This window comes from Pleurodeles waltl, chromosome 8 (genome assembly GCF_031143425.1).
Source record: "Pleurodeles waltl isolate 20211129_DDA chromosome 8, aPleWal1.hap1.20221129, whole genome shotgun sequence".
Lineage (NCBI taxonomy): Eukaryota > Metazoa > Chordata > Amphibia > Caudata > Salamandridae > Pleurodeles > Pleurodeles waltl.
Genome location: NC_090447.1, coordinates 716,107,237 through 716,131,584, shown reverse-complemented (window position 1 = coordinate 716,131,584; position 24,348 = coordinate 716,107,237). Strand labels below are relative to the sequence as shown.

Sequence of the window (24,348 nt, the reverse complement as noted above, 5' to 3'; positions counted from 1 at the left end):
GACCTTGCGTTGTTTCTCCTTTAGTCGGGTCGGCGGCGTTGTTTCTTCTCTCTGCAGGAGAGGGATGCGTCGATCTGGTCAGCACACTCTGGTACGGGCAGGCCTTGCGTCATTTTTACACACCCAGCGGTGTTTGCATCAGAAATTCAGCCGTACAATGGTCCGAAAACCACGCAGCGCGGGTTGCGATCTCACCAGCCTCCGTCAGCGAGGCTGTGTGTCATTCTCCAGCAGCAGGCGGTGATCTTCCAGTCGCATTGCGGCGAGTGGCGATTTTTCAGCCGCAGATCGGAGTTGCGTCAATCTTTTCCCCGCACGGCGGTCTGTGCGTGGATTTCTCACTCTTGGACTGCCAGCTTCTCTTCTCAGGGCCCCAGGAACTGGATGGGTACCACTTGGTAGAGTAGAAGTTTCTCCATAGGCTCCAGGTGCTGGCAGAGAAAAGTCTTTGCTGTCCCAGAGACTTCAAACAACAGGATGCAAGCTCTAAATCAAGCCCCTGGAGATCTTCACAAGACGGAAGGCAACAAAAAGTCCAGTCTTCATCCTCTAGCAAAGGCAGAAGCAGCAACTGCAGGCTAGCTCCACAAAGTACAGTCACAGACAGGGCAGCTCTTCTTCCTCAGCTCTTTTCCAGGCACAGGTTCCTCTAGCTTTCCAGAAGTGTTCTAAAGTCTGTGGTTTTGGTTGCCCTTCTTATACGCATTTTGCCCTTTGAAGTAGGCTTACTTCAAAGAAAAGTCTTTCTTGATTGTGAAATCCTGCCTTGCCCAGGCCAGGCCCCAGACACACACCAGGGGGTTGGAGCCTGCATTGTGTGAGGGCAGGCACAGCCCTTTCAGGTGCGAGAGACCACTTCTCCCCTCCCTTCCAGCACAGATGGCTCATCAGGGAATGCAGACTACACCCCAGCTCCCAACTCTCAAACTGACCCAACAGGGAATCCACAAGCAGACAGAGTCGCAGAAATGGTTTAAGCAAGAAAATGCCCACTTTCTAAAAGTGGCATTTTCAAACACACAATCTTAAAATCAACTTTACTAAAAGACGTATTTTTAAATTGTGAGCTCAGAGACCCCAAACTCCACATGTCTATCCACTCCCAAAGGGAATCTACACTTTAATCATATTTAAAGGTAGCCCCCATGTTAACCTATGAGAGGGACAGGCCTTGCAACAGTGAAAAAAGAATTTAGCAATATTTCACTGCCAGGACATATAAAACACATTACTATATATCCTACCTTAACCATACACTGCAGCCTGCCCTTGGGGGCTACCTAGGGCCTACCTTAGGGATACCTTACATGTAAGGGAAGGGAAGGTTTAGGCCTGGCAAGTGGGTACACTTTCCAAGTCGAATTTACAGTTAAAACTGAACACACAGACACTGCAGTGGCAGGTCTGAGACGTGATTACAGGGCTACTTATGTGGGTGGCACAACCAGTGCTGCAGGCCCACTAGTGGCATTTCGTTTACAGGCCCGGGGCACCTCTAGTGCACTTTACTAGGGACTTACTAGTAAATCAAATATGCCAATCATGGAAAAACCAATCAACAATACAATTTACACAGAGAGCATATGCACTTTAGCACTGGTTCGCAGTGGTAAAGTGCTCAGAGTTCAAAAGCCACCAGCAACAGGTCAGAAAAAATAGAAGGCAGGAGGCAAAAAGATTGGGGATGACCCTGCACAAGCAAAAATGTCCAACAGGAGGGTTTTAAGAAAACCTAAAGTCTTAGAAAGCTTTGTGTGTGATTAAAAGTGCTGTGTGTTGTTAAGTGTGGGATGTTTATTGTTGTGTTTTAGTAGGGGGGTTGTATTTTTTTTGCTGTTAAGGAAAGGGGATGTGTAGTGATGGGGTAGTAAAATATATATGGGAGCTGGTGGAAGGGAATCACGTTCCACAGCGTTACGTGAGACATGGAATGTGGTTTGGCATTCGAGAGTTGGGGGTTGACAGAGCTGGTTATATGCTTCTTGTATCTCTTTTGGAATAAATCTAAAGTTAAGAAGACTTGAGTGTGTCAGCGGTATCACTACACTCACATATCACCAAATCTCCACATGGTTGCACGATGAACACTAAGCGGACTACGCCAAAGGAAGTCCCTTCTGAAAGAAGTGCAAATCAAGGGACATTTGTAATTCTATGGCTGCACAAATTGGAAGCAGTGAGCTGCTTTGATTCGTAAACAGATTGAGGGTGGATGGCTGAACTGCTTTCATGTTTCTGCTGGTAAATCCAGAGAAAAAAAAAAACTCCTGCTCTGACAAACTGCAAGGGTACGGCCATGCCCTCCTGTATACTAACAAGTGTATCATGCCTGAAATGCCAAGGCTGCCAGAGATCTGTAGCACATATCTGCCTTTTTTTGTTTCCCCAAGAGACTGTCTGAACAAAAACCCACTGTCTTTCTCTGTAGGAGTCCTTCAAGGCACAAAAATGCATGCAACAAGTACTTCCATTTTGGATGAATACTTCCTTTCCAGATAAGCCTAGGTCAGGGTTGAAGCTAGTGTTTCTCCCCAAACATGGCTAATTGTATTTGCCCCGAGTACTATGGGTAACAGATACGAAAAAGGCCTTTTCAGGGTCTGGCTGGCCACTACTGTACCTTTCAGGAGGTAAGGTACAGTACCTTACTGAATTATGTACATTATGAGGATCCTGGAATCCTCTTCGGACAGGTGCAAATACTTTCTCCAGAAGTACTGAAGAGGTTTCCGCATAGACCCAGATGCACCCTGATTAGAAGTACCATGAAATTTAACAGGGCCTTTAGAAGTGTAAGACACATGAGAGAGGAAGAGAGAGCATAGAAAGGGATTAAACTGATGTAGAGGACCTGTAGCAAGGCTTGTTCGAAGACACTCTAGTCCAAATACTGTGTTTCCCTGCACTTGAACCTAATCTGACAACCTGTGAATCTCACTGTAAAAGGCAAATCAGCTTTGCAGTAATTAGCCTCTCAATTCGGACAGTAAGCTTTGGTTCTGAACAAATCAATGAATTCACCAAATGGAGATGAAGCATAAGCTCTTTGTTGCACAACATTCACACTGATCGAACTAGAACTTTTGGAAATAGCATTTGGGATGACTTTAGATGAGAAAAATCACTTTGAAATGCAAGTGGAATCAGAGGACTGAGTTTTGCAGGTACAGACATGAAAGATACTTTCAGGTTCTGCTTGGTCACTGCCGTCCATCTCATCCATGAGGATCCTGGAATCCTCTTCTGACTGATTGCCAAATACTGTCTCCAGAAATACTGAAAGGGTTTCGGCACAGACCTAGATGTGCCCTGCTCAGAAGTACCATGAAAATCATCAAGGCCTTCACAGCAGGGAAAAACAAAAGATAGGGAGATACAGCAGAATTTTTTTTTAAACTGTTTTAAAGGACCTGCAGCAAGAATTGTTTGAAGAAACTAGAGCACATACTGTGTTTCCTTTCAGTACTTAATTTGAGCTGATGGGTTTTGGTGCTTGACACCAAGACTTAATCGCAAACACCGGCACTTTCTAACAGTTTTCCACATGGTGGAGCCATTTGTTTTATTTGGAAATGGGCACAACAATGGTTGTTTATTAATTCAATTTGGATTACAAATGACAATGACCTCCCATCCAAGCCATTCTTATAGCTTTGGGGGCCTGGAATAGTCTGCATTGTCACACGGGTAGGAGGGTGATGGTTAGTAAGTGATTTTGTACTGTCATTGACAGCAATGAGAGGGGCAATGGGTAGTGCAAGCTGCAGAGGTCTCCTGACGAGGGCCCGGGCACTTTTTTTTTTTCTTTCAAATTAAGCACTGGTTTCCCTGTACCTGAATCTAACCGGACAACTTATGAATCTCACTGTAAAAGGTAAAACAACACTTCAGTGAGTCATCTCTCAATTCAGAGAGAAAGGGTCGGTTCTGAACAAAGTAATGAATTCACCTAATGCAGGTGCAGCATGAGCTCTTTGTTTGAGCCCCACACTGATAGAACTAGAACCTTTCTGAATAGCACTGGTGAAGACTTTAGACCATTGAAGAGCACCTGGAATCGGAAGATCCTTAAAATAGGGGTTATGTCAGGCATCTTGATGGTTGAATTAAATCATGCATACATCCCTGGTTGGGAAGAGTTTTTGGAATGAGCCAATTTTGAAAGTGGTGGTCTGTATGTCTAGTATGATCCAATGTCCCCCTCCATCATTCGTCCTATCTATTATAAACCAAAATTCTCCCAAGACATCCAGGAGAAGAATACTAGTAATAGCAAATTCCACCCCCTAAGTATCTAAGAAAGTCTTCTTGGTCAAGATAATTTCTATATCATCCACAGAGCAGCCCTCTAGATAGAGAGTCAGGGCCATAGATTCTGCACTAGGCCTACATCATCTGATAGAATCAAATTCTAGGGAACAGATCTTGCTTATAGTTTCAAAAACCTATTGCGGCAATACATTTTTTTCTGGTCTAGCGAAACAGAACGCCTGCTTTCCACGCACATTAACACCCTCAAAGGATCCTACAAGAGGCAAGAGATCCTACATGATACATTATCTACCATGCACATACACCAGATGGCCAGAAGGCCTATGAAAAAGCCAGTAATTAATCTATGGATGATAAATTTACTTGGACCTTGACATTCTCTCAGAATCAGCTTTCTGACAAACTAGTGTACTGACAGTTTGGGAACACATGGGTGCACCAAATGCTTAAAATGTTTCCAACATGTGCTCTGAAGAGGCTCTTTTCTTTGCAGGCCCAAAATCACTCTTAGGTAGTGCAACTTTAAAGTCAGGATCTGCTTTAATGAAGTCAGCACCAGACCTGATTTCAGATCCAATTCCTCCTAAACATGCCCAGGAGAGTTTTGAATATAAGTAGATTACTTGTTCAGGTAAGGCAACACCTCCACAAATGTAGCTATTCTGTCTGTGACAACAGGACTCATAAAGGAGTGGACTAGGGAACTGTCTATCAGCTCATCTTGTGGTTACTTATCCTACCAGTGCTCTGGTTTCTCTTGGGGAAGATCCATTGCTGTATCAAAGATGCCAAGCTTATATTCACCAATAATTCTGGAAAAAAATTCACCCATGCCAATCTGAACTGCAGAGAAATAAAGCCTGTCTATTAACACACATTGGGAGCCTGCTCTCTTTCCTTTGCTAGGCAACCACCTGAGAGAGAAATGGCATAATGTTTCCAGAGATCGCTCGATTACTTCAGAAAATCGCACTGCTCTTGCATCAGCTCATGATCCTCACAATAAGAGCACGCTGCAGTACCTGAAGCATATGTAACTATGAGGATGTGCCTCTTGTTCTAATTTTCCAGAACCGGAAAAGTTCTTTAGACAATCCTTTAGACGCCAAAAACGGCATTCCTACCTCCGCCGAATTTGAAACTTCTCTTATTTAATGTAATATGTTAACACAATATTATCCTATGGGAGAGGTAGGTCTTGCAGTAGGGGAATTGAAAACCTTTTCACTACCAGCACACGTAAAAGTTGAAAGTACAAGTCCAACTTTTTAAATACACTACACACCCTCCCTTATGGGGCTGTTAAAGCTCTGCCACAGGGGTGACATATGTATTTAAAAGGAAGATTTAAGCCTTGAAATTGCAGTTGAAAACTGCTCATAAAACTTCAATAGCAGGTCTGAGATGGTTAAAGTGGCTACTAAAGTGGGTAGCACAATCAGTGCTGCAAGCCCACTGGTAGCATTTAAGTTACAGGCCATGGGAACATGCAGTACCAATTAAGTAGAGCCGTATAAGTAAATTAAGTGTACCAATTGGGTGTAAGCCAATGTGTTTTAGGGAGTGAGCGCTTGCACTTTAGCACTGGGCAGCAGTGGTGAAGCACACAGAGTCTTAAGGCCAGCAAAAATGAGATCTGCTAAAATGGAGGAATAAGGCAAAAAGTTCAGGGGGAAAACAGATTGGTTTAACAATCACCAAATGGAGACTAGAGGTTTTACGGTTTCATTAATGACTTGTACATAAAGGTAGGCTGGCTCCCTCGTCAATTCAGGTCTGCTGCAGGAGGCCAGAGAACTATTTATCACTATACCAGAGCCTGCTTTCACCCTGCTGTGAGAAAGTAGCCTCTTTCTAGCATGGTTACCCCCACTTTTGGCCTGTTTGTGAGTGTTTGTCAGTGCGTTTTTATTGTCTCACTGGGATCCTGCTAGCAAGGATCCCAGTGCTCATAGTTAAAACCCTATTTGTCAGTGTTTTTTGCCTGTCTCACTGGGATCCTGCTAGCCAGGACCCCAGAGCTCATAGTTTGTGGCCTAATGTGTGTGTGTTGTCAGTAGTGCATAACTAGACCTCAAGTGCTTATGCTCTCTCCACTTCCAAATTAGTCACTATAGTTTAGTGACTTCATATTCCAATTCAAATTGGCACACTGGAGCCCCCTTATAAGTCCCTAGTATGAGGTACCTAGATACCCAAGGCATTGAGGTTCAAGGGGATCGTTATGGGCTGCAGCATTTGTTTTGCCACCCATAAGGCGCTCAGACAAACCTTTCTTCAGGACTGCCACTGCAGCCTGAGTGAAATAGTGCACACACTATTTTACAGCCATTTTCACCGCACTTAAGTAACTTATAAGTCACCTATATGTCTAATCTTCATTTACTGAAGGCTAGGTGCAAAGTTACTAAGTGTGAGGGCACCCTTGCACTAGCAAAGGTGCCCCCACACTGTCCAGGGCCAATTCCCCGGACTTCGTGAGTGCGGGGATACCATTACACGCGTACACTACATACTGGTCAATACCTATATGTAGCTTAAGAATGGTAACTCGGAATATGGCCAGGTGAGGTGTCTAAGTTCATGGAATTGTCCCCTATTACAAATTTGGTATTGGGGGGCCAATCCCATGTATCATGGGGGCTCCATGAACCCCCAGTACTGCCAAACTAGCTGAGCTTTGCACTGCAGCCCCAGCTGCTGCCACCTCACAGATGGGTTTCTGCCCTCCTGGGGTCTGAGAAGCTCAGTGCCAGGAAGGCAGAACAATGCATTTCCTTTGAGAGGAGGGTGTTACACCCTCTCCCTTTGGAAATAGGTGTTACAGGCTTGGGATGGGTAGCCTCCCAGAGCCTCTGGAAATGCTTTGAAGGGCACAGATGGTGCCCTCCTTGCATAAGCCAGCCTACACCGGTTCAGGGACCGGTGTAGCCCTGCTCTGGTGTGAAACTGGACAAAGGAAAGGGGAGTGATCACTGCCCTGTCAATCATCACCCCAGGGGTGGTGCCCAGAGCTCCTAGAGTGTATCCCTGGCATTAGCCATCTTGGATTTCAATGTGTGGGGCCACTCTGGAGACCGAGTGGCCAGTGACAGCAGGTGACGTCAGAGACCCCTCCTGATAGGTGCATACCTGGGTAGGTAGCCAAACCCCCTCTCAGGGATATTTAGGGTCTCTCCTCTGGGAGTTTCCTCAGATTCAGCTTGCAAGACTCCTCCAGGAATCCTCTGCATCCTCTGCTTCAGCTTCTGACCATCGGATCAACCGCAGACTGCTCCAGCAACCGCTGTAACTGCAACAAAATATCCAGGACGACTCCTGTGACCTGCAACTTCAGCTCCAGCCAGCATTTACAACAGTTTCCAAGGTGTGCACACTCGGAGTACTCCTTGTCTTCACCCTGCACCAGAAGAACCGAAGGAATCTCCCATGGAGTGACGGAGCCACTTCCCTGCTCCTGCAGGCACCCTTCTGCGACGACGACCGGTTCTCTGGGACTCCTCTGCTGAAGACGAGCGTGCTCCCTTAAGCACAGGTGGTGGACCAACACGGCCCTAAGGTCCAGCTGTCCAAATTTGGAGGAGGTAAGAGTTTACTTTTCCAGTTTGCGACAGTACCCCTGTGCACCACGTCATCTCCAGCTCCTTGGGCTTCGGTGCACTTCTTCCAAGAATCCTTCGTGCATAGTGTAGCCCAGGTCTCCAGCACTCCATCCTGCGACGCACAGCTCACCGAGTTGTTCTCCAGCGGGGTGGGAACTTCTTTTGTTGTGCTGCACCAACTACAATTTGCATCTTCTTCGTCCCCGTGTCCTGGGACTCCTGTGGGTGCTTCCTGGTCTTCTGTGGGCTCTCTCCAGGGCTGAAATCCCCCTCTGCCTCCTCAGTCTGAGTTGAGGCCCCCAGGTCCCTCCTGGATCCACGCAGCGACACTTTGACGCAACCCTCAACCTTGCTAGAACCACGGCTTGTTGGACTAATCCAGCAACGCAAACAGCCTGCAGCCAACATCTTGACGTGGGACATCTCCTGCACCACGCAGGAACCCGCAGCCATCTTCTTTGGTGCTCTTCTTCACACTTCTTCTAACCGGAGAAGCCACTTTTGCACCATCTTCTTGGGTTGGCAGGGGCTCCTGTCCTTCCTGGAATCTTCTGCGCCTGCTGGACTTGGTCTCCTCTCTTCACAGCTCTTCAGGTCCAGGATTCCACCATTTGTTGATTGCAGTCTTGCTTCGTTCTTGCAATATCTCTTATCATGACTTGTAGTGTGTCCTGGGGAAACTTGCAGTACTTTACTCCTACTTTCCTGGGCTCTAGGGTGGCGTATTTCACCTACCGTTGGTGTTTTGTTACACTTCCAGTGCCTCATTACACAGTAAACTTCACATTCCACTTTCTTAGTAAATGCTGTGTGTTGCCCCTAGGCCTATTGCATTCTATTGTATTTTCTACTGTTTGCACTATTCTATGACTATTTACTTACATGATTTTGGTCTCCAGTGTATATATTGTGTATAATACTTTCCTCCAGAAGGAGTATTGTCTCTAGGATATTTTTGGCCTTGTGTCACTAAAAGCACCTTTACTTTTGGTTACATAGAGTATTGTGTTTTATTGTGTACAAGTACTGTGTAACTATAGTGGTATTGCAGGAGCTTTGCATGTCTCCTGGTTCAGCCTAAGCTGCTCTAATACTGCCTACATTTCACTAAAAGGGATAACTGGTCCTGGTGTAAGTACCTTAGGTACAAGCCCAGCCTTCTACACCTGCTGACACTGTCACAAGTCAGAATACTGTGAATACTGCACCCATCTGCTCCTAGCAGTGTATCAGGATAATAAAACCTGTGCATTCCTTACAAAAGGACTAAAACACAGATGACATCCCGAAGGAGGCAGCATTTACAGATTTCTACTTTCAAGTGTTATTTCATTAACGCAAATGAATGCCTATCCAGTGATGTGTAAATGCAACTATTTAAGTCAGGAAGGACTTGTAAAAGGTTGTATTAACACAGGTAAATCAATTAAATACGAGGACCTGTGTAAACCAAACTGCAACACTTTCTTTCCCAGGTTTGCAGAGGTAAGACTCTCTGGATACTCATCAAACATTGATGCCAATCGTGTGTATGAACATTAAACTTCCTTTGTATTAATAAATGTATACCACTTCTAAATAGTACATAACAGGGAGTGATTTTAAAGTGCTAAACAAAATCATCAGCTTGCAATCATAGCACATATGCATGCTTTTACTATGGATTATCAATGATCTAAATGCTGTCAGCTTTGTTTTTGAGTATCATAAGTCCATATAAAACAATAGGTTACATATAATTAAATATTTGCAAGAGCAATTCATTTTCACATTCACAAAATAGCTAACTGTATATTAATTTTGCAAGGCAGTTAATGGTTACCATTTGCTGGATGTCCTTCTTAATATTGTCTTGCACTGCCAACATCCCTTCCTTCTCCCAGCGCACCTTCATAACTTCATGTCGAAGGCATAAAAGTTCCTTCTGTAAAATATCAGTATGATATGATGTATAAGAAACAAGAGAGTAAAGCACTCCAAATTGTATTAGCATAACCTAGAAACTCTCATTAGGAACCAGACACCAGCAGCCTATACTTACCCCTGAAGTAACTCATTCATTCTTGATCATGTTTGCGTATGGGTCTACAACCCCAAGAAATATTGTGCACAAGACCTGGTAAATATACAGCTAACCTTGGCTCCAGCCATTGGGTCGATAATGCTACTCATAATAGTGATCCTGCTCCTATTTTAATTGTATAAGGGAGAGAGGATGGAGGGACGGTTGCACACCAATCTGAACCAGCCTCTAGGAAAACTCCAAAGCCCACAGTTCATCAGGACATCAAAGGATCAGCAGCACTTACCATGACAGACCATAAAAAGAAACAGCTGATGCCAGATAATGTCACCTGGGACCCCCATTAGAACGCAAGAGGACCACCAGTTCCACCCAGAGTCCCGACGGTGAGGCAAAGTGACTATTTGGGGCCTGTATGGCTGGAGTTCAGCAGTATGTCTGTGAATAGCAGACTAGTAAGGCTCACTAAGGTGGTATCTGGATAAAAGAGGACTCAGTGCACAGAGTGAGTTGGGCAGAGGATATATGTGCATTGATGGGATGGTGACGGGACAGGGGTCTTTTTAGAGGAATGGAAAAGACAAGAGGTGCCGCAGTGTTAAACAAAGAACATGGCAAAGATGTACCTGGCAAACATTTAAATTCTACCATCAGGTCTACCTAAGCCCCAGTTTGGAGGAAGAAATGCCATAGATTAAAAGCGCAATTTCAGCACGCAGACCAGGTGGTCCTGCCATTGTGAACTAGAAAGACATTAGCCCACGGAACTCTGAGAAGAATCTCAATCTATATCCAAATTGGGATTTAAAGGAAGGACTCAAACATTCAGGCGCCAAAATTGAATCCTAGTGGCAGAAGGGAACCGAGGAAGGAGTCTCAAAATCTAGCTTATGAAAAGGTTTCTGTGAAACAGTGGGCTAGAACAAGAAGAGAAAGCAACCAAGACTCAAAGTAATTGTCAAGCGTGGCACTGTAGGACAGACCTGTAAAATAACATATCCAAAAACTGTTTCTAAAAAAGGAATGCTACACACAGACTAAACATCAATTAATACTTTTTATGCACCATTACAATTTTAGCTTCCACTATTTTTAGTGGTAGCATTCTGTATTTTATCGCTGTATTACACAGGATATTCAAATGGTGTCACGATATTAGTTTGTTATACTATAAGCACAAAACACAGCCACAGCTTTGTAAGAGGTCTCCTTCAAAGAGACACATGTCTCCTTTCCGGAAAGGGCGGTGAATCTTTTGTATCATGCCAAAAGGAACGGTCATGGGTTGAACAAATTAGTCTACCTCACCTATGCAGCTCTGAGGAATGGGCTGGGTAGAGGCTACACTGCTTCTTTGAGCTTTCGAAAGAGTTGATGGCTAGCCGAAATTCGGCTTAAGCTAAAGGATACAGCTGGATCTGCCTAGCAAATGGCTACCCCTCACACACCATTCACAGGGATGGAGAAATGAAAGTGTGAGCCCAGGTTCTCCAGACAGGAGAATCAAATACCAACTAAGCGAGACTACCTGTGGTGATGTATCTAAACTAGAAGACCCATGTTTTGAACTGTGCCATTTTTTTCAGTCAGGAAAGGCAGGGAAATGGCAAGTAATGCTGGAGAGCAAAATTGCTCTCAGGAAATTGGATGTATTAATGCCAAAAAAAGCTAACTGGGCAAAGAGAAAACTAAAAGGAATGCAGAAACATGGTGGAGGCAGAGGCGCAGATAATTAAAAATAACTACTGCGATATGAGGGTATTCATGCACCTGGCTAGGTCTAATAGCAGCAGGCAGTAGTTTTATTGAAGTCTGACATGTCAACTCCAGGTATAGTTTAATAACAATGAAGCCACAACAGGACTAGAACAATTACAAGGAGCAAATTAAACAAACAAAAAATAAATTTGGTTTGTTAAGGAATGATCAAGAGAACAAAATATCTAAATTGTGTCCCAATGACTCATCCACTGATGAAATGGAGCACATTTGAGCACAGATCTGGACTAAAAGTTAAAAACAGTATTGACAAATGTCTTAATACCAAATCCACAATTCACGAGCAAATAACCTTCACTCTTTAAAAGAGTTGGATCAAATACCAAATTATTAGGGCCAAGACTGAAGATAAACTTGTAAAGTATTCCAAATTTGCACTGATCAGGCACAGAACCAAGGAGCATTTTATACGCATCAGAAAACAATATGCATGTGTTTAACCCCTTGGGTGCCATGGACGTAAAAATTACGTCCTCGACTGTACCGCTCAGGTGCAGAGGACGCAACTGTTACATCCTGGACTTGGGCAGGGATGAAAGGGGAACCGCTTCCCCTTTCAAACCAGGGACTTATTTTTTTTTTTGCACCAATTTCACGCAAAGGGAGCAACCCCTTAGGCAAGGATCCCTCCCCTGGGGGAGGCAAATTTATTTTAAGCCATTTGCAGATCGGCCTATTTTAATTAGGCCGATCTGCCCCCAAGGGAGGCAGAAACTGCTAGGCACCCTGGAATTTTTTTATTTTATTTTTATTACAGATGGGCAGCGACCGCTTAGGAAAGGGTCGCTCCCCACAGCCATACCCCCACACCAAATAAATGGGAACAAAGATGTTCTGCCCACCGGTAGGCAGATGGGGCCATTACCCCGAATCAACTCCCTGGAGGGGAAGGGGGAAGAAAGCCTACTAGATGCCAGGGAATTTATAAAAAATAAAAAAAAGTTAAAAAGTGAGTTGGTGGCTACCAACCACTATGGGCATGGTTATGCCCCCACCCTAACTGAAGGGCGTAACAGTCTTTTAGCTCTCCCCCCGCACACTAAAAGATCTTATCCTAACCACAAGCAAGAGGGCATTTGATTATTTTGGGTATTGATTTTACATTTGGGCCATGAGAGCTTGGCCAACTCTCAAAATTGTCCCACTTGGAATGGTGAGGGCTGCACTTTTTGGACTTTGGGACGCTGCCATGTATAAACATCTACCAGACCTAGACACATCTGAAAGCTAAAAATATGTATGAGTCCAGGGTGGTGTGCGTCACATACACCCAGCACCATTTTTTTTACCCACAATGCCCCAAAAACCTCCAACTTTGCTTGAAATCACACATTTTCCCCACATTTTTGTGTTGGAACCTTCCGGAATCTGCAGGAATACACAAAATTCTTACCACCCAGCATTTTCGCATCTATACCGATAATAATTCCGCCCCACTTGTCAGCCTGAAAAACGTTTCCCCCCCCCAAACTGCCCTTTTAGACCCGCTTTGGTGCCCCCCTAAATTTCAACATGTTTTTGGCTCTTCCATGTCACAGGCAATTGGCACACCCACATAAGTGAGGTATCATTTTTATCGGGAGAATGAGGGGAACACTGGGTGGTAGGAAATTTGTGTCGGTGCGGTGATCCCACACAGAAATGTGGGGAAATTTTGTTTTGTTTTTTAGCAAAATTTGAGGTTTGCTGAGGATTCTGGGTAAGAAAACACTGGGGGATCCACGCAAGTTCCACCTCCCTGGACTCCCTTGCGTGTCTAGTTTTCAGAAATGTCTGGGTTTGGTAGGGTTCCCTATATCGCTGCTGAGCCCAGGACCAAAAACACAGGTGCCCTCCCCTCCCCCTCTGCAAAAAAAGATAGTTTTGTATTTGATAATTTTGATGTTTCCAGATAGTATTTTGGGGCATTTCCTGTCGCAGGCACTAGGACTTGGCCACACAAGTGAGGTACCATTTTTATCTGGAAATGTGGGAGAATGCTGGGTATAAGGAACTTTGTGGCTTCCCTCACATTCCAGAATCTGCAGCACCGAAATGTGAGGAAAAAGTGTTTTTTTGGCCAGATTTTTAGGTTTGGTAGGGATTCTGGGTAACAGAACCTGGTGAAAGCGCCACAAGTTACCCTATCCTGGGTTCCCCTAAGTGTCTAGTTTTCAGAAATGTCCAGGTTTGCTAGGTTTTCCTAGGTGCCAGATGAGCTAGAGGTCAAAATCCACAGCTAGACACTTTGCAAAAAAACAGGTCAGTTTTCTGTGGGAAAATGTGGTGTGTCCATGTTGTGTTTTGGGGCATTTCCTGTCGCTGGCACTAGGCCTACCCACACAAGTGAGGTACCATTTTTATCAGGAGTCTTGGGGGAAACACAGAATAGAAGAACAAGTGTTATTGCCCCTTATCTTTCTCTATATTTTTTCCTTCCAAATGGAAGACAGTGTGTGAAAATAAGAAGTCTATGTGAGACTTGCCCTGTAATTCACATGCTAGTATGGGGATCCCGGGATTCGGAGATGTGCAAATAACAACTGCTTCTCAACACCTTATCTTGTGCCCATTTTGGAAATACAAGGGTTTCCTTGATACCTATTTTTCACTCTTTACATTTCAACAAATGAATTGCTGTATACCCGGTATACAATGGAAATCCATTGCAAGGTGCAGCTCATTTATTGGCTCTGGGTACCTAGGGTTCTTGATGACCCTACAAGCCCTATATATCCCCACAACCAGAAGAGTCAAGCAGACATAACGGTATATTGCTTTCAAAGAGATGGCAATGCTGGAAAAAGTTACAGAAGAAAACGTGGACAGAAATGGCTCTTTTTCTCACCTCAATTTCAATATTTTTGTTTTATTTTATCTGTTGCTTTCTGTAGGAAAACTTTGAAGGATCTACACAAAGGACCCCTTGCTGAATTCAGAATTTTGTCTACTTTTCAGAAAAGTTAAGCTGTCCGGGATCCAGCATTGGTTTCACACCCATTTCCGTCACTAACTGGAAAGAGGCTTAAAGCACAAAAATAGTAAAAATGGGGTATGTCCCAGTAAAATGCCAAGGTTGTGTTGAAAAATGTGGTTTTCTGAGTCAAGTCTGCCTGTTCCTGAAAGCTGGGAAGATGATGATGGTGATTTTAGCACCACAAACCCTTTGTTGATGCCATTTTCGGGGAAAAACACATGCAGCCTTTTTTCCATTTTCTTTTTTTATAAATGAAATTTTAGCTGTATTTTAGGTAATTTCATGGTCTCCTCCGGGGAATCCACAAACTATAGGTACCTCTAGAATCCCTAGGATGTTTGGGGGGGGTGGGGGGGGGGGGGGAACAAGGATGCAAATTTGGCATGGGTAGCTTATGTGGACAAAAGGTTTTGAGGGCCTAATCGCGGACTACCCCAAATAGCCAAAAAAAGGCTTGGCACAGGAGGGGGAAAAGGCCTGACAGCGAAACGGTTAAGAATAGTTCTGGCTGCACCCACAGGGATACATGGCTCAAGCATCCAGATACACTACTCGCTTTCACAACCTACAGAGGGTTTGCTCAGCATCCCATATGGCCAGTGTAGTCCTGACCATGCCACTTATAAGCATCTTAGAGGCCAAAATCACTCCCAGTAGTGTACAAACCGTTTTCACACAGGTCCAGAGGACACAAGAAAACAGGATCTGATGAATTCAATATAGAATAGTGGTTCCTAACCGTTTGACGTCTGTGATCCCCCAAGTAATACTGGAATTCTGGAGCCCCCTCTGGGTCAATCCGGGAAGCCAGGGGCCTAGGAATTTTGATTATTTGAACCGCAAAACAATACACTAGAAAAGCAGAAACGTTCATCAACTAACTACAAAAATTATAAAATATTTTATTCACAAAGATTTAAAAAAAAAAAAAAAAAAAAAAAAAAAGAAAACACAAATTTTACTTGTCATGGCAAAGATGGTACTTTTCTAAATTTAACGAGGCCACTCATTGCCAATACTATATTGTCTGATGCCCTTGCAGTTTCCGCACGACTTAATCTGAGGATACTAACAATTTTTAGCCCCCAATTTCAAAGTCCTTCACATTTATAGAACATTTAAAAATGTTCAGTTTTACATTTAGCCTCTTTATTTATATGCACTTTATTAATCTGCAAATATTACTTAATTTTCCTCGCAGCAGCAGGCCCCCTGAGTCAGTTCCGCGGACCATCATGGGTCCCTGGGCCATAAATGAAGAACCGTTGATCTAGAAGGATCTTCTAGTAATAGGGTTCCATGAAGAAAACAACAAAAATGCAGTGGTAACAGTGTAATACCAACTCTGTGGTGTGCATTGAACTTGTTGTAAAATCAACAGAGATAATTTAAATAAAAAATGCTGTGGAGGTGGACTAGGCATAGGCAATGTCAGGTCATGTGGCAAAGAGGGGTTGATGAATCTTATTGGATGGAGTGAGGTTGTTTGCCATGGATATCCCAGGGTCCATCCTACACCTTAAGCACTCTCTGCTGCAGCAATGTCAAGCAGTCACAGGCTTCTTGTGGAGGTAAGTGAGGGGTTGCTCAAGCTTGGCATTCAACAAAAACACATTAGTACAAGCATTGGCAAATCCAATAGATTTCGCCTATGTGAGATCAATTGGCTTTGTCAATGTTTATTTACACATGTTGCACAGCAGTGCAGGCTGGTTTGAAATATGTATATACACTCAAATACAAATTCCATTCTATTAAAATGACAAATCTCACAAAATTAACACCCACAACTCCCTATTTCCCTCTGTAGTGAAAAATCAACTGTTCACAATTTGAACATCTCTTAATTCATTACATAGCAAAGTTGTTGCTGTTTGTCTTGCAAATAAAGTCTCCTATTGCTGTCAATCATAATATATATAGAATTTAAACATTATTGCACTGTGCCCTAATACTCAATGAGTGAAAATTTACAAACCAACTTTATACATCATAACCTCTACTCTATATGTTCATTCACAAAACTGTTCCCCTTGCAAAACCCATCACCATATATTAGGAAAGCTTTATTGGGAACGTGTGGATGAAGACGTTGGCTACCATGAGTGGAAGAGAAGGATGTTTGTAAACAAATTAATAAAAAGAAAAATAATTTTACAAGCAAGAAGTTTTGGAGTCTGTGCCATCTATATTTGAACTTTATTTGTGGATACATTTAATGTCTTGTGCGAGTGCGGAGTCTTCATGAATAATTAATTAATCCATGAATTGTATCTGGAATTTTGGAAACTAGGAGGGTTGGTTTCCATGTCTCCATCACAGTTTCTTTGGACCATGGCGGATACCTATTTAAGTGTTGAAGTGCAGTCTAGACAGCCTCAGCCTTCCAATATCTGTCTGCTATGAAATATAGCTTACAGTAAAACAAAAGCAAAAAGAACAGATGATGGACGGAATGCTGAAAAATGCAAACATTCACCCAGTCACCACGCCACCCAGTTTGGATCCAGCCATATGCAAATCAGTCTTGACCCTGTTCCCCCATGGGAAAGGTCCAGCCCGAACTGCCAAGCCAGGTCCTCCCTGGACCAGAAACAAGCATCCTGGGACCGGGGTCAGGGTATCGCCCTTCATCAGCCAGGCTAGCTTGAATCCAATGACACAAGGAGCCTGGGACCTACGTCTGGACATACCCTTCCCACCTAGGGCAACAAGAGCGCAAAAGTAAAACAAAGGGCTATGGCACAGACAGAGCTGACCACATCATAGCACTTTTTTCCCTTATGCCATGGTTCACAGCAGCTTGCGAATGCTTTGTTAATATTGTTTTTGTGAGGGTGGGGGCTGCAACATAACCAGAAATGCCGCCACCTGGGGAATGTAGATTAACCCAGCCTACATAAAGAAAACATTCAGCCATGGGACCTTCACTCCCCTTCGGATCCAATGCCTATAAATTGCTGTTTTCCACCATATTAGCTGAGAGGAGAGAAACTTCAACATGCGCGGGCACTTAACCTTTTACTGCAAATTAAGCAGGCGATGATGAAACATCCCTCTTGTCCCTGTAACATCAAAGCAGCACTTACCTTTAGGCAGATGATATATGTGCAGAGGGTCTGTAAGCATTAAAAAAAAGTCTGCCACTACCCATTTCATTGCTTAGATGTTCATCAGTACAGAGCAGATATGGGGCTCATGTACGACTCTTTCAAGGGTCTTCATAACCATGATTACCATACACCTCGCCCTCCTCTTAATGCAAGCTTTTCCTGCTGCAGTAGAAGGACACTGGCCACAGGAAGCAGTACTTGACCAGGCTCCATGGCATGGACAAAGACGTGGAGGAAACCAGAGGCCAGTAGGAGCCAATGAACAGTAGAAAGTAAGGAAACAAGAGTGGCTTGGGAACAACCAATGATTAGTGAAGGTAAGGCTTTAAGCTCTTTTAAAGATTTGTTTTTTATTTACAAGAGATTTTGCACACATAGCCTGTGCAGGCGAAACTTAATAAATGACTGTCCACCCCAGTGCTTTACTTTCAAATACAAAAGTACTTTAATGTACATTAGAATTAATTACTACACACACACAGCCACACAGCATGAACAAGATGATGCTTAGCAACCTGTGCTATGCTTTGGGTTGTCTGTCACATTTCCCACTATTGGCTCCTGTTCGCCCATTAGGATGCAGAAGGTTTCCTCCCATGGTCAAATGTCAAGTGTTGTCAAGCTCAGGTGCAGATTATCCCTGTACTGTCTCAAAGTGCAGACTCTCTCATAATTCACTTTGTTTCACCAAGCGCGATGCCCCAGCCTGTGTTCAGGTTGGTGAACTCAGACGGCCAACCAATTTCAGCACTGCTTTCCCACATTTGAAAAAGCACCAGATAACACCTTTTGTCAGGGTCTCTTCAGGCAGTCGCAACTTCAATGAGGCACCTGCTCTACGTCCTCCAGGTACTGGGGTGGCTGTTCTGGAAGACAGTGGCTCTCAAAGGGACTGATTAAGCAGGTGTTTATAGATAGGCACAGTTCCACTTGGGCCAAGCGTGTCCAGAACGGTGCGTCCACAAACAGGTCAGCCTCAGTCATGCAAAGATCTGCATCAGTCAGATAGCAAGGCCCCACAGAGGTCTCACTCCTTGGAAGTTGTGGCGGAGGTGTCACTGCTGATTAGTCTGTGGGGGCAGTGGCTCAGGTTACACCACAACTTCCTTTTTGGTACACTGGCTGAGGTCATGCTACCAAGCATCACAGCCCCAACTGGGCCTTGGCAATCTTCAGTCACGCTACACAGTTACTATGAGGAACGACAGGGTAAGAGACTGTAGACTGCTCAATGGAATCTTCCTCTTCTGGTAGAACCCACCATGCCAGAGTAATGCAGCACCTCATTCCAACTGGACGGTGTTATGCCATTGTGTTTAACCACTGACTTTGTGTTTCACCACTGCGCAAATTAGTTGTTCAATGTTCATCAGTAGCACATTACATGTTGTATTTAGCTTAGCTGCCTATTGGCTTTAACATGGCATTAAACATTACATTCTGTATTTAGGTTAGCTGCCTATTGGCTTTAACTTGGCATTAGACATTTACATTCTGTATTCAGTTTAGCTGCCTATTGGCTTTATCGGGGAGTTCGACATTGCAGTTGAGACATTGCAGATAAGCTGTGTTTTTCCACATGGTAGACCAAGCTGTGTTTTTCATATTGTGTTCACACCGAACCCTAGCGTGATAAGAGAGCGTATATTTTGTGTTTTCCTCTCTACTCAGCCATGGGAAGGAGCGAGGTTTAGGAGATCTGGCCAATCTCCAATGGCTTGTTTTCTTCCCAACTCTGTGCATGTTTTGACTATTAGAGAAAAGGGCCTGTTAGCAGGCTATTTTCATTATAAAACGGTGTCTCTGGGCAGCAGCAAGAGGGAATTTTCCAAGACTTCAGTCAGGAGCGGACGTCAGCTGCCTGACCTCCCGTATGGGTGGAAAATCTCTTTCTCGCAGTTGAACAGAAGTCATCAACTTGCAGGCAAAAGAAAGATGAAGAGGAGTGATAGGCCCTACAGTGATGAATTTTGACTTTTATTCTTTGCTTTGAAGTTATGCTATAATATAATCACATGTATTTGCTGTGTACATTGCAATTGAGAAGTACTTTGATATATTTTCCTTTCATTGTTTTGACTACTTTTAAACGTGTGCTTCCAAACTACTAATCTCGTCTCTCAGGAACCTTGTGGTGAAGGAATAATAATAAATGTCTTCTTTAAACTAAGAAGTGCATCCCAGAGAAGTTTTGTCAGCTCGGTCATAAGATAAAGGAAAGCAAAACAAACGGTCACTCCTGTAGGACTGGCAGGCTTCATCCCCCTATCTCTGCAGGCAGACTGTCATCTAAGTGATTCAGGACAGGTGAACAGATCTTAAAGCAAGCGGTAAACGCAGGTGGTGTCCCCTCAACTTCAGAAAGCAGACTGTTAGAAAGGCACCAGCTCCTTTCCTTGGTCATAGAGAACTTGGAATTGGAACAAGTGGATCAAGAGGTTCTGCTTTTATGTAGTAAAGGAGATAGGAGATGTAAAGCCACTCTGCATTTTCAATTGATTTGAAGTGGTTCTCCTTTCAAGTGCCCTTTCCATGCTGCTGCTTGACAGAGACTCAGGGTTCTTTAAATTGGGGGGGCGGAAGGGGGGGTGCCCCCCAGGGGGCTCCCAAGTGATCCCAGATATTAGATGGGGTTGCAGACTCTGGCCAAAAGAAGCATTAGGAAGATAACAGTGCTTTGTTTTAAGCACAAAATAATGTATTGCATTTTAAAAAAGATAATGAATAACAGAACTAAACTGCAATATTTAAATACGTATAGACATATTTAAACATTGCCAACTTAATAGAATAATTGTGAAAAATTCAGAGAGGGCAAGATGTTTTTATTTTCTCTTTTTTGGGGGAAGGGAGGGATTAACAAGTTTGAAAACCACTGATGTAGAGTGATGCTTTGCATAGCAGGGTTGCCTCCAGCCTAAAGCTCCACCTGCAAAGGTTTCTGCAAGTGGCTGGCACCAGCCAAACTGAAGAGTGTGATCAGGTAAGGTCAAAAGGTAGGCCCTACCTCACCCGCATCTTGTGCAGCAAGTCAGCGTTGAAGCATGCCACTGTGGCATTCTTACACATAATACAAGTACCATGCAGGTCAAACACACATGTGGGCGGGGCGTGGCTGCTAAAGGAGAGCTATTGAAACAGGAAAAGGTGTGGTGGAAAACATAATTTAAAGTTACGTACACTTCCAATGCAGAGAAATATCTGTAGGAGATGGCGAAGGCACATACCTAGCAATTTAGACAGAGGAGAGAACATTGTTTGCTCTTGTACTAATACACGTACTTCAAACATATTTCTTATATCTTAAAGAACCTCACCACTGCAGATTAACTGAAGCGTATTTTATACTTCTGCTGTGTGAGAAATCACAAATGTTCTGCTTTCCAACAAGTTCAGATGTGTCATTTATGTAAGAATACCTAACCCATAATTATTAGTAATGCCATCTAACCTTTTCCAACTCACTCAAGATAGCTGTGCAGACTCATGTTATATCCAGACTAGATTTTGGTAATGTCCTTCTAGTTGGAGTTCCAAAATTAGATCTGTCCACAATCAAAGCTGTCTTTTATTTGGCAGCAAGACTGGTTCATAGAGTAAAAATAATGTGATCACATTACTCTAACTGTTATTGACCTCCGCTTGCATTCTATAAGAGCTAGGATAGGTTTCAAGCTCGGTCTCTTGCCATACATGAAAACTGGCAACCGCAGCTGGCAGAACTTTAACCATTTCAGGAGAAATGGGCCTAAGACATAGACTCGCTGTTGCTAGAGGGTTCCAAATTGAAATCTTCACTAAAAAAACAAAAAACATTCCCTGAAGCAGCTGATACAGCATAGAACTCCTTATATTTTAGAAAGTTCATGCCTGTCACTACATTTAGGAAACCGATCAAAAACACATCCAGTCAAACATTTTCGGACTCTAGAATATCTCAAAAGGAGGGATACATTCAGATAGGCAGTGTGGTTAGCTTTTTGGAATTCTACCTATTCACTCTGAACAAAACCTTTAGACAATTAAATCCCTAATTATTACAATCTCATTTTCCCCTTGCCTGTCTTGATGCATTCCCATTACTAGTTAGTTATATGCAAAGCAACAGTATACCTCCCAGGCCTGGTCGCGCTATATACATACTTAAAATAAAAAAGGACCCTTGTGCAGAAAACCAGCTAAGAATTGATAAAGTCCTGTAACACTTAATGTAATGTAAAGGGATGCCGAACAAGATATACGTAGTGACTGGTGGGTGACTGATGTTTTGAGTAAAGCCAATAAATTACTCCTTTCCATGGGTCTCAAATTCCTTTGCCCCAATTCAAATCAGCCATAGCTTCCATTTGTTGATAAGTCTTCTCTGTAGAAGGTCTTTGGCCTCCAATGTGCACTCTGTGCTTTTTTTATACATGATGTTATTCTACTACTATTTTTTACCCACTTTTATTCTTAAAAAGTGTGATCATTCCTGGTTTTCAATTGCCGTCATTTGAGGAAATCTTTAGAGGGACTGGAATCTGTTTTTCTCCCTCAGAAAATATAACCTAAGAGTGCTGCCAAGCCGTACTCCTGGATAATGACCAGTGCTTCAGATTTAGTCATTCAGGTACAGCCTTCATTTCTTTGCAAAGTCACTGATACTCTCTCGTCTTACCAGTAGATTGTGGGATTTTTGTATATCATGAAGAGGAAACAAGAACAAATTACTTTGGAGAGGGTTCTGGGTCATGCAGATAAGATCTGGAAGGAATAGCTGTTTGCCTGAGGACTTTGGAGCAGGACCAGATATTGCCTAACACTGAAAAATGCTGTTAAATTTCTGTTTATTTCTTTGTTCTACAACCTACAAATTCAACAACAAAAAAAACTTTATTCCTCCTCCTTTGGCCCCCAGCCGTAAAGTAAAGCTAAATAGAGTTTAGGGAAAGCTGTGGGCTAGCGTTTGACAGAAGGGACCACCATTAACATAAAAATGTAGAGATTGCACTACTAAGTAAAATTGTAAAAAAAAATTCAACTTTTCCCCCTACAAGCAACATACACTCGCAAGCTTTGCAAAATGGGAGAACACATGGCTCATTGAGACACTGCTGTGTTAGCAGGGTATCTGGCTAAACATAAGGAAGGAATAATTAAATAAAAACAGAACAAATATGTCTCTATTGTCCAAAGTATGCTACTTGTAATACTAGGTGGCTACCAAGGACCTTTGAGATTAAGCACTGCATGCTTAAAAAGTACATGTAAAGACATGCAGGATACTGGATTACACCGTACAATGATTCTAATACGTTGCCAACCGATTTAGGCACCAGGAACCTTCTCAATTATACATTTAATTTTTTAATTTTTTTTAACGCAAAATCTCCTACCCTAGCAGAGATGTTGTTGCTTCGCACCAATGTCCTTGATGTATTCAGTTTCTCCGTCAGAATTTTCTTCAGTCAGCATAGTGTAGAACCATTGTGGGATGAACAATGAACACCAACATCATCCTCCAACATAAGGGACCTTGTATAAAATTCAGTGCTTAGAAATATCATTGACACCCTCATATGATCTACAGATTACAATTCTGCCTTTAGTCTGCCTGCACATGTAAAACCGGCACCACAGGACACATATCTTAACTGTACATTAATATGTTCCAGTAACCCTGATATTATGTGAGCAGGATGTGCACACTTGGGGATGGTAGATGGTTTCAGAACCTGTGATATAAGATGCTGAAGTAACGAGTAACAGTCTGTTTAAACTGAAGTTTGCACATTCACAGGAATTCGAAGTACTGTGATCTATCACATCACAGCAGTGTTTCCATGCCAGATTACGCCAGTGAACAAGTTACCAAATAACAATAAGAAAATACACACAAAAAAGGCAAACATGCATAATTTGGGGGGCAGTACAATTTTAGGATTATCCATGCTATGCTTCATTGAATAAAATACACTGGTAAAAGGATACAATTACTCTACCCAAACGTACCGGACCCCAGACTATCATTACTTACTAGATACAGCAATACTACCTCTATTTTGCAGAATAGGACAATTTTACCTTCAATGCCTTTGCTTTCCGCTTGTACTCCATTTGCATCAGAAATTCTAAATCTTGACTTTGCAAATGACACCCTGGCAGTCTTCTAAGCACTCCAGACACTCTTATCTCACTAGTCCCTGAAAGAAGCACACATAAGGAAAAAAAATACAAATAATGCATGTAAGGCTTTTGGGTTATTTTACAGAACACAAACATTTTTTAAACAAAAACAAAAGTGTAAAGAAACAGGCCATTAATGAAGTGTGTGCACAAGTAATGCGTCCACATCTGACCTCCACTGGGAACCAAACACCCCACGGTAGCGCTTGATTCTCTCAGAGTAGTGAAGCAGAGCAGTTTAAGGCCTAGTCAATGTAGGTGGTGTTGTCTAGTAATCACCATTCACTGGTATGAAATAATAATACCCAATAAATAATTGTCCATTCTGTGCTTTTTTTCTTTAGAAAAGGAATAGTAAATTTATTACACACATACACACACACACACACACACACACACACACCTAAATACTACCCAGTAATTTACAAATATACCCAA

General features: G+C 43.1%; 1 protein-coding gene across 4 annotated transcripts in view; it reads right to left on the bottom strand.

The window, feature by feature from the left end:
• Positions 1 to 24,348, bottom strand: part of LOC138250244 (cytoskeletal protein Sojo-like) — a 196,605-nt gene that overhangs the window by 78,050 nt on the left and 94,207 nt on the right. For all 4 annotated transcript variants that reach the window (XM_069204882.1, XM_069204883.1, XM_069204884.1 and 1 more), the window contains exons 4-5: positions 23,809 to 23,927; positions 9,697 to 9,798 (exon numbers count right to left, since the gene is read on the bottom strand). In XM_069204882.1, coding sequence (XP_069060983.1) covers positions 9,697 to 9,798; positions 23,809 to 23,927 — 221 coding nt within the window. The remainder of the gene's footprint in view (positions 1 to 9,696; positions 9,799 to 23,808; positions 23,928 to 24,348) is intronic.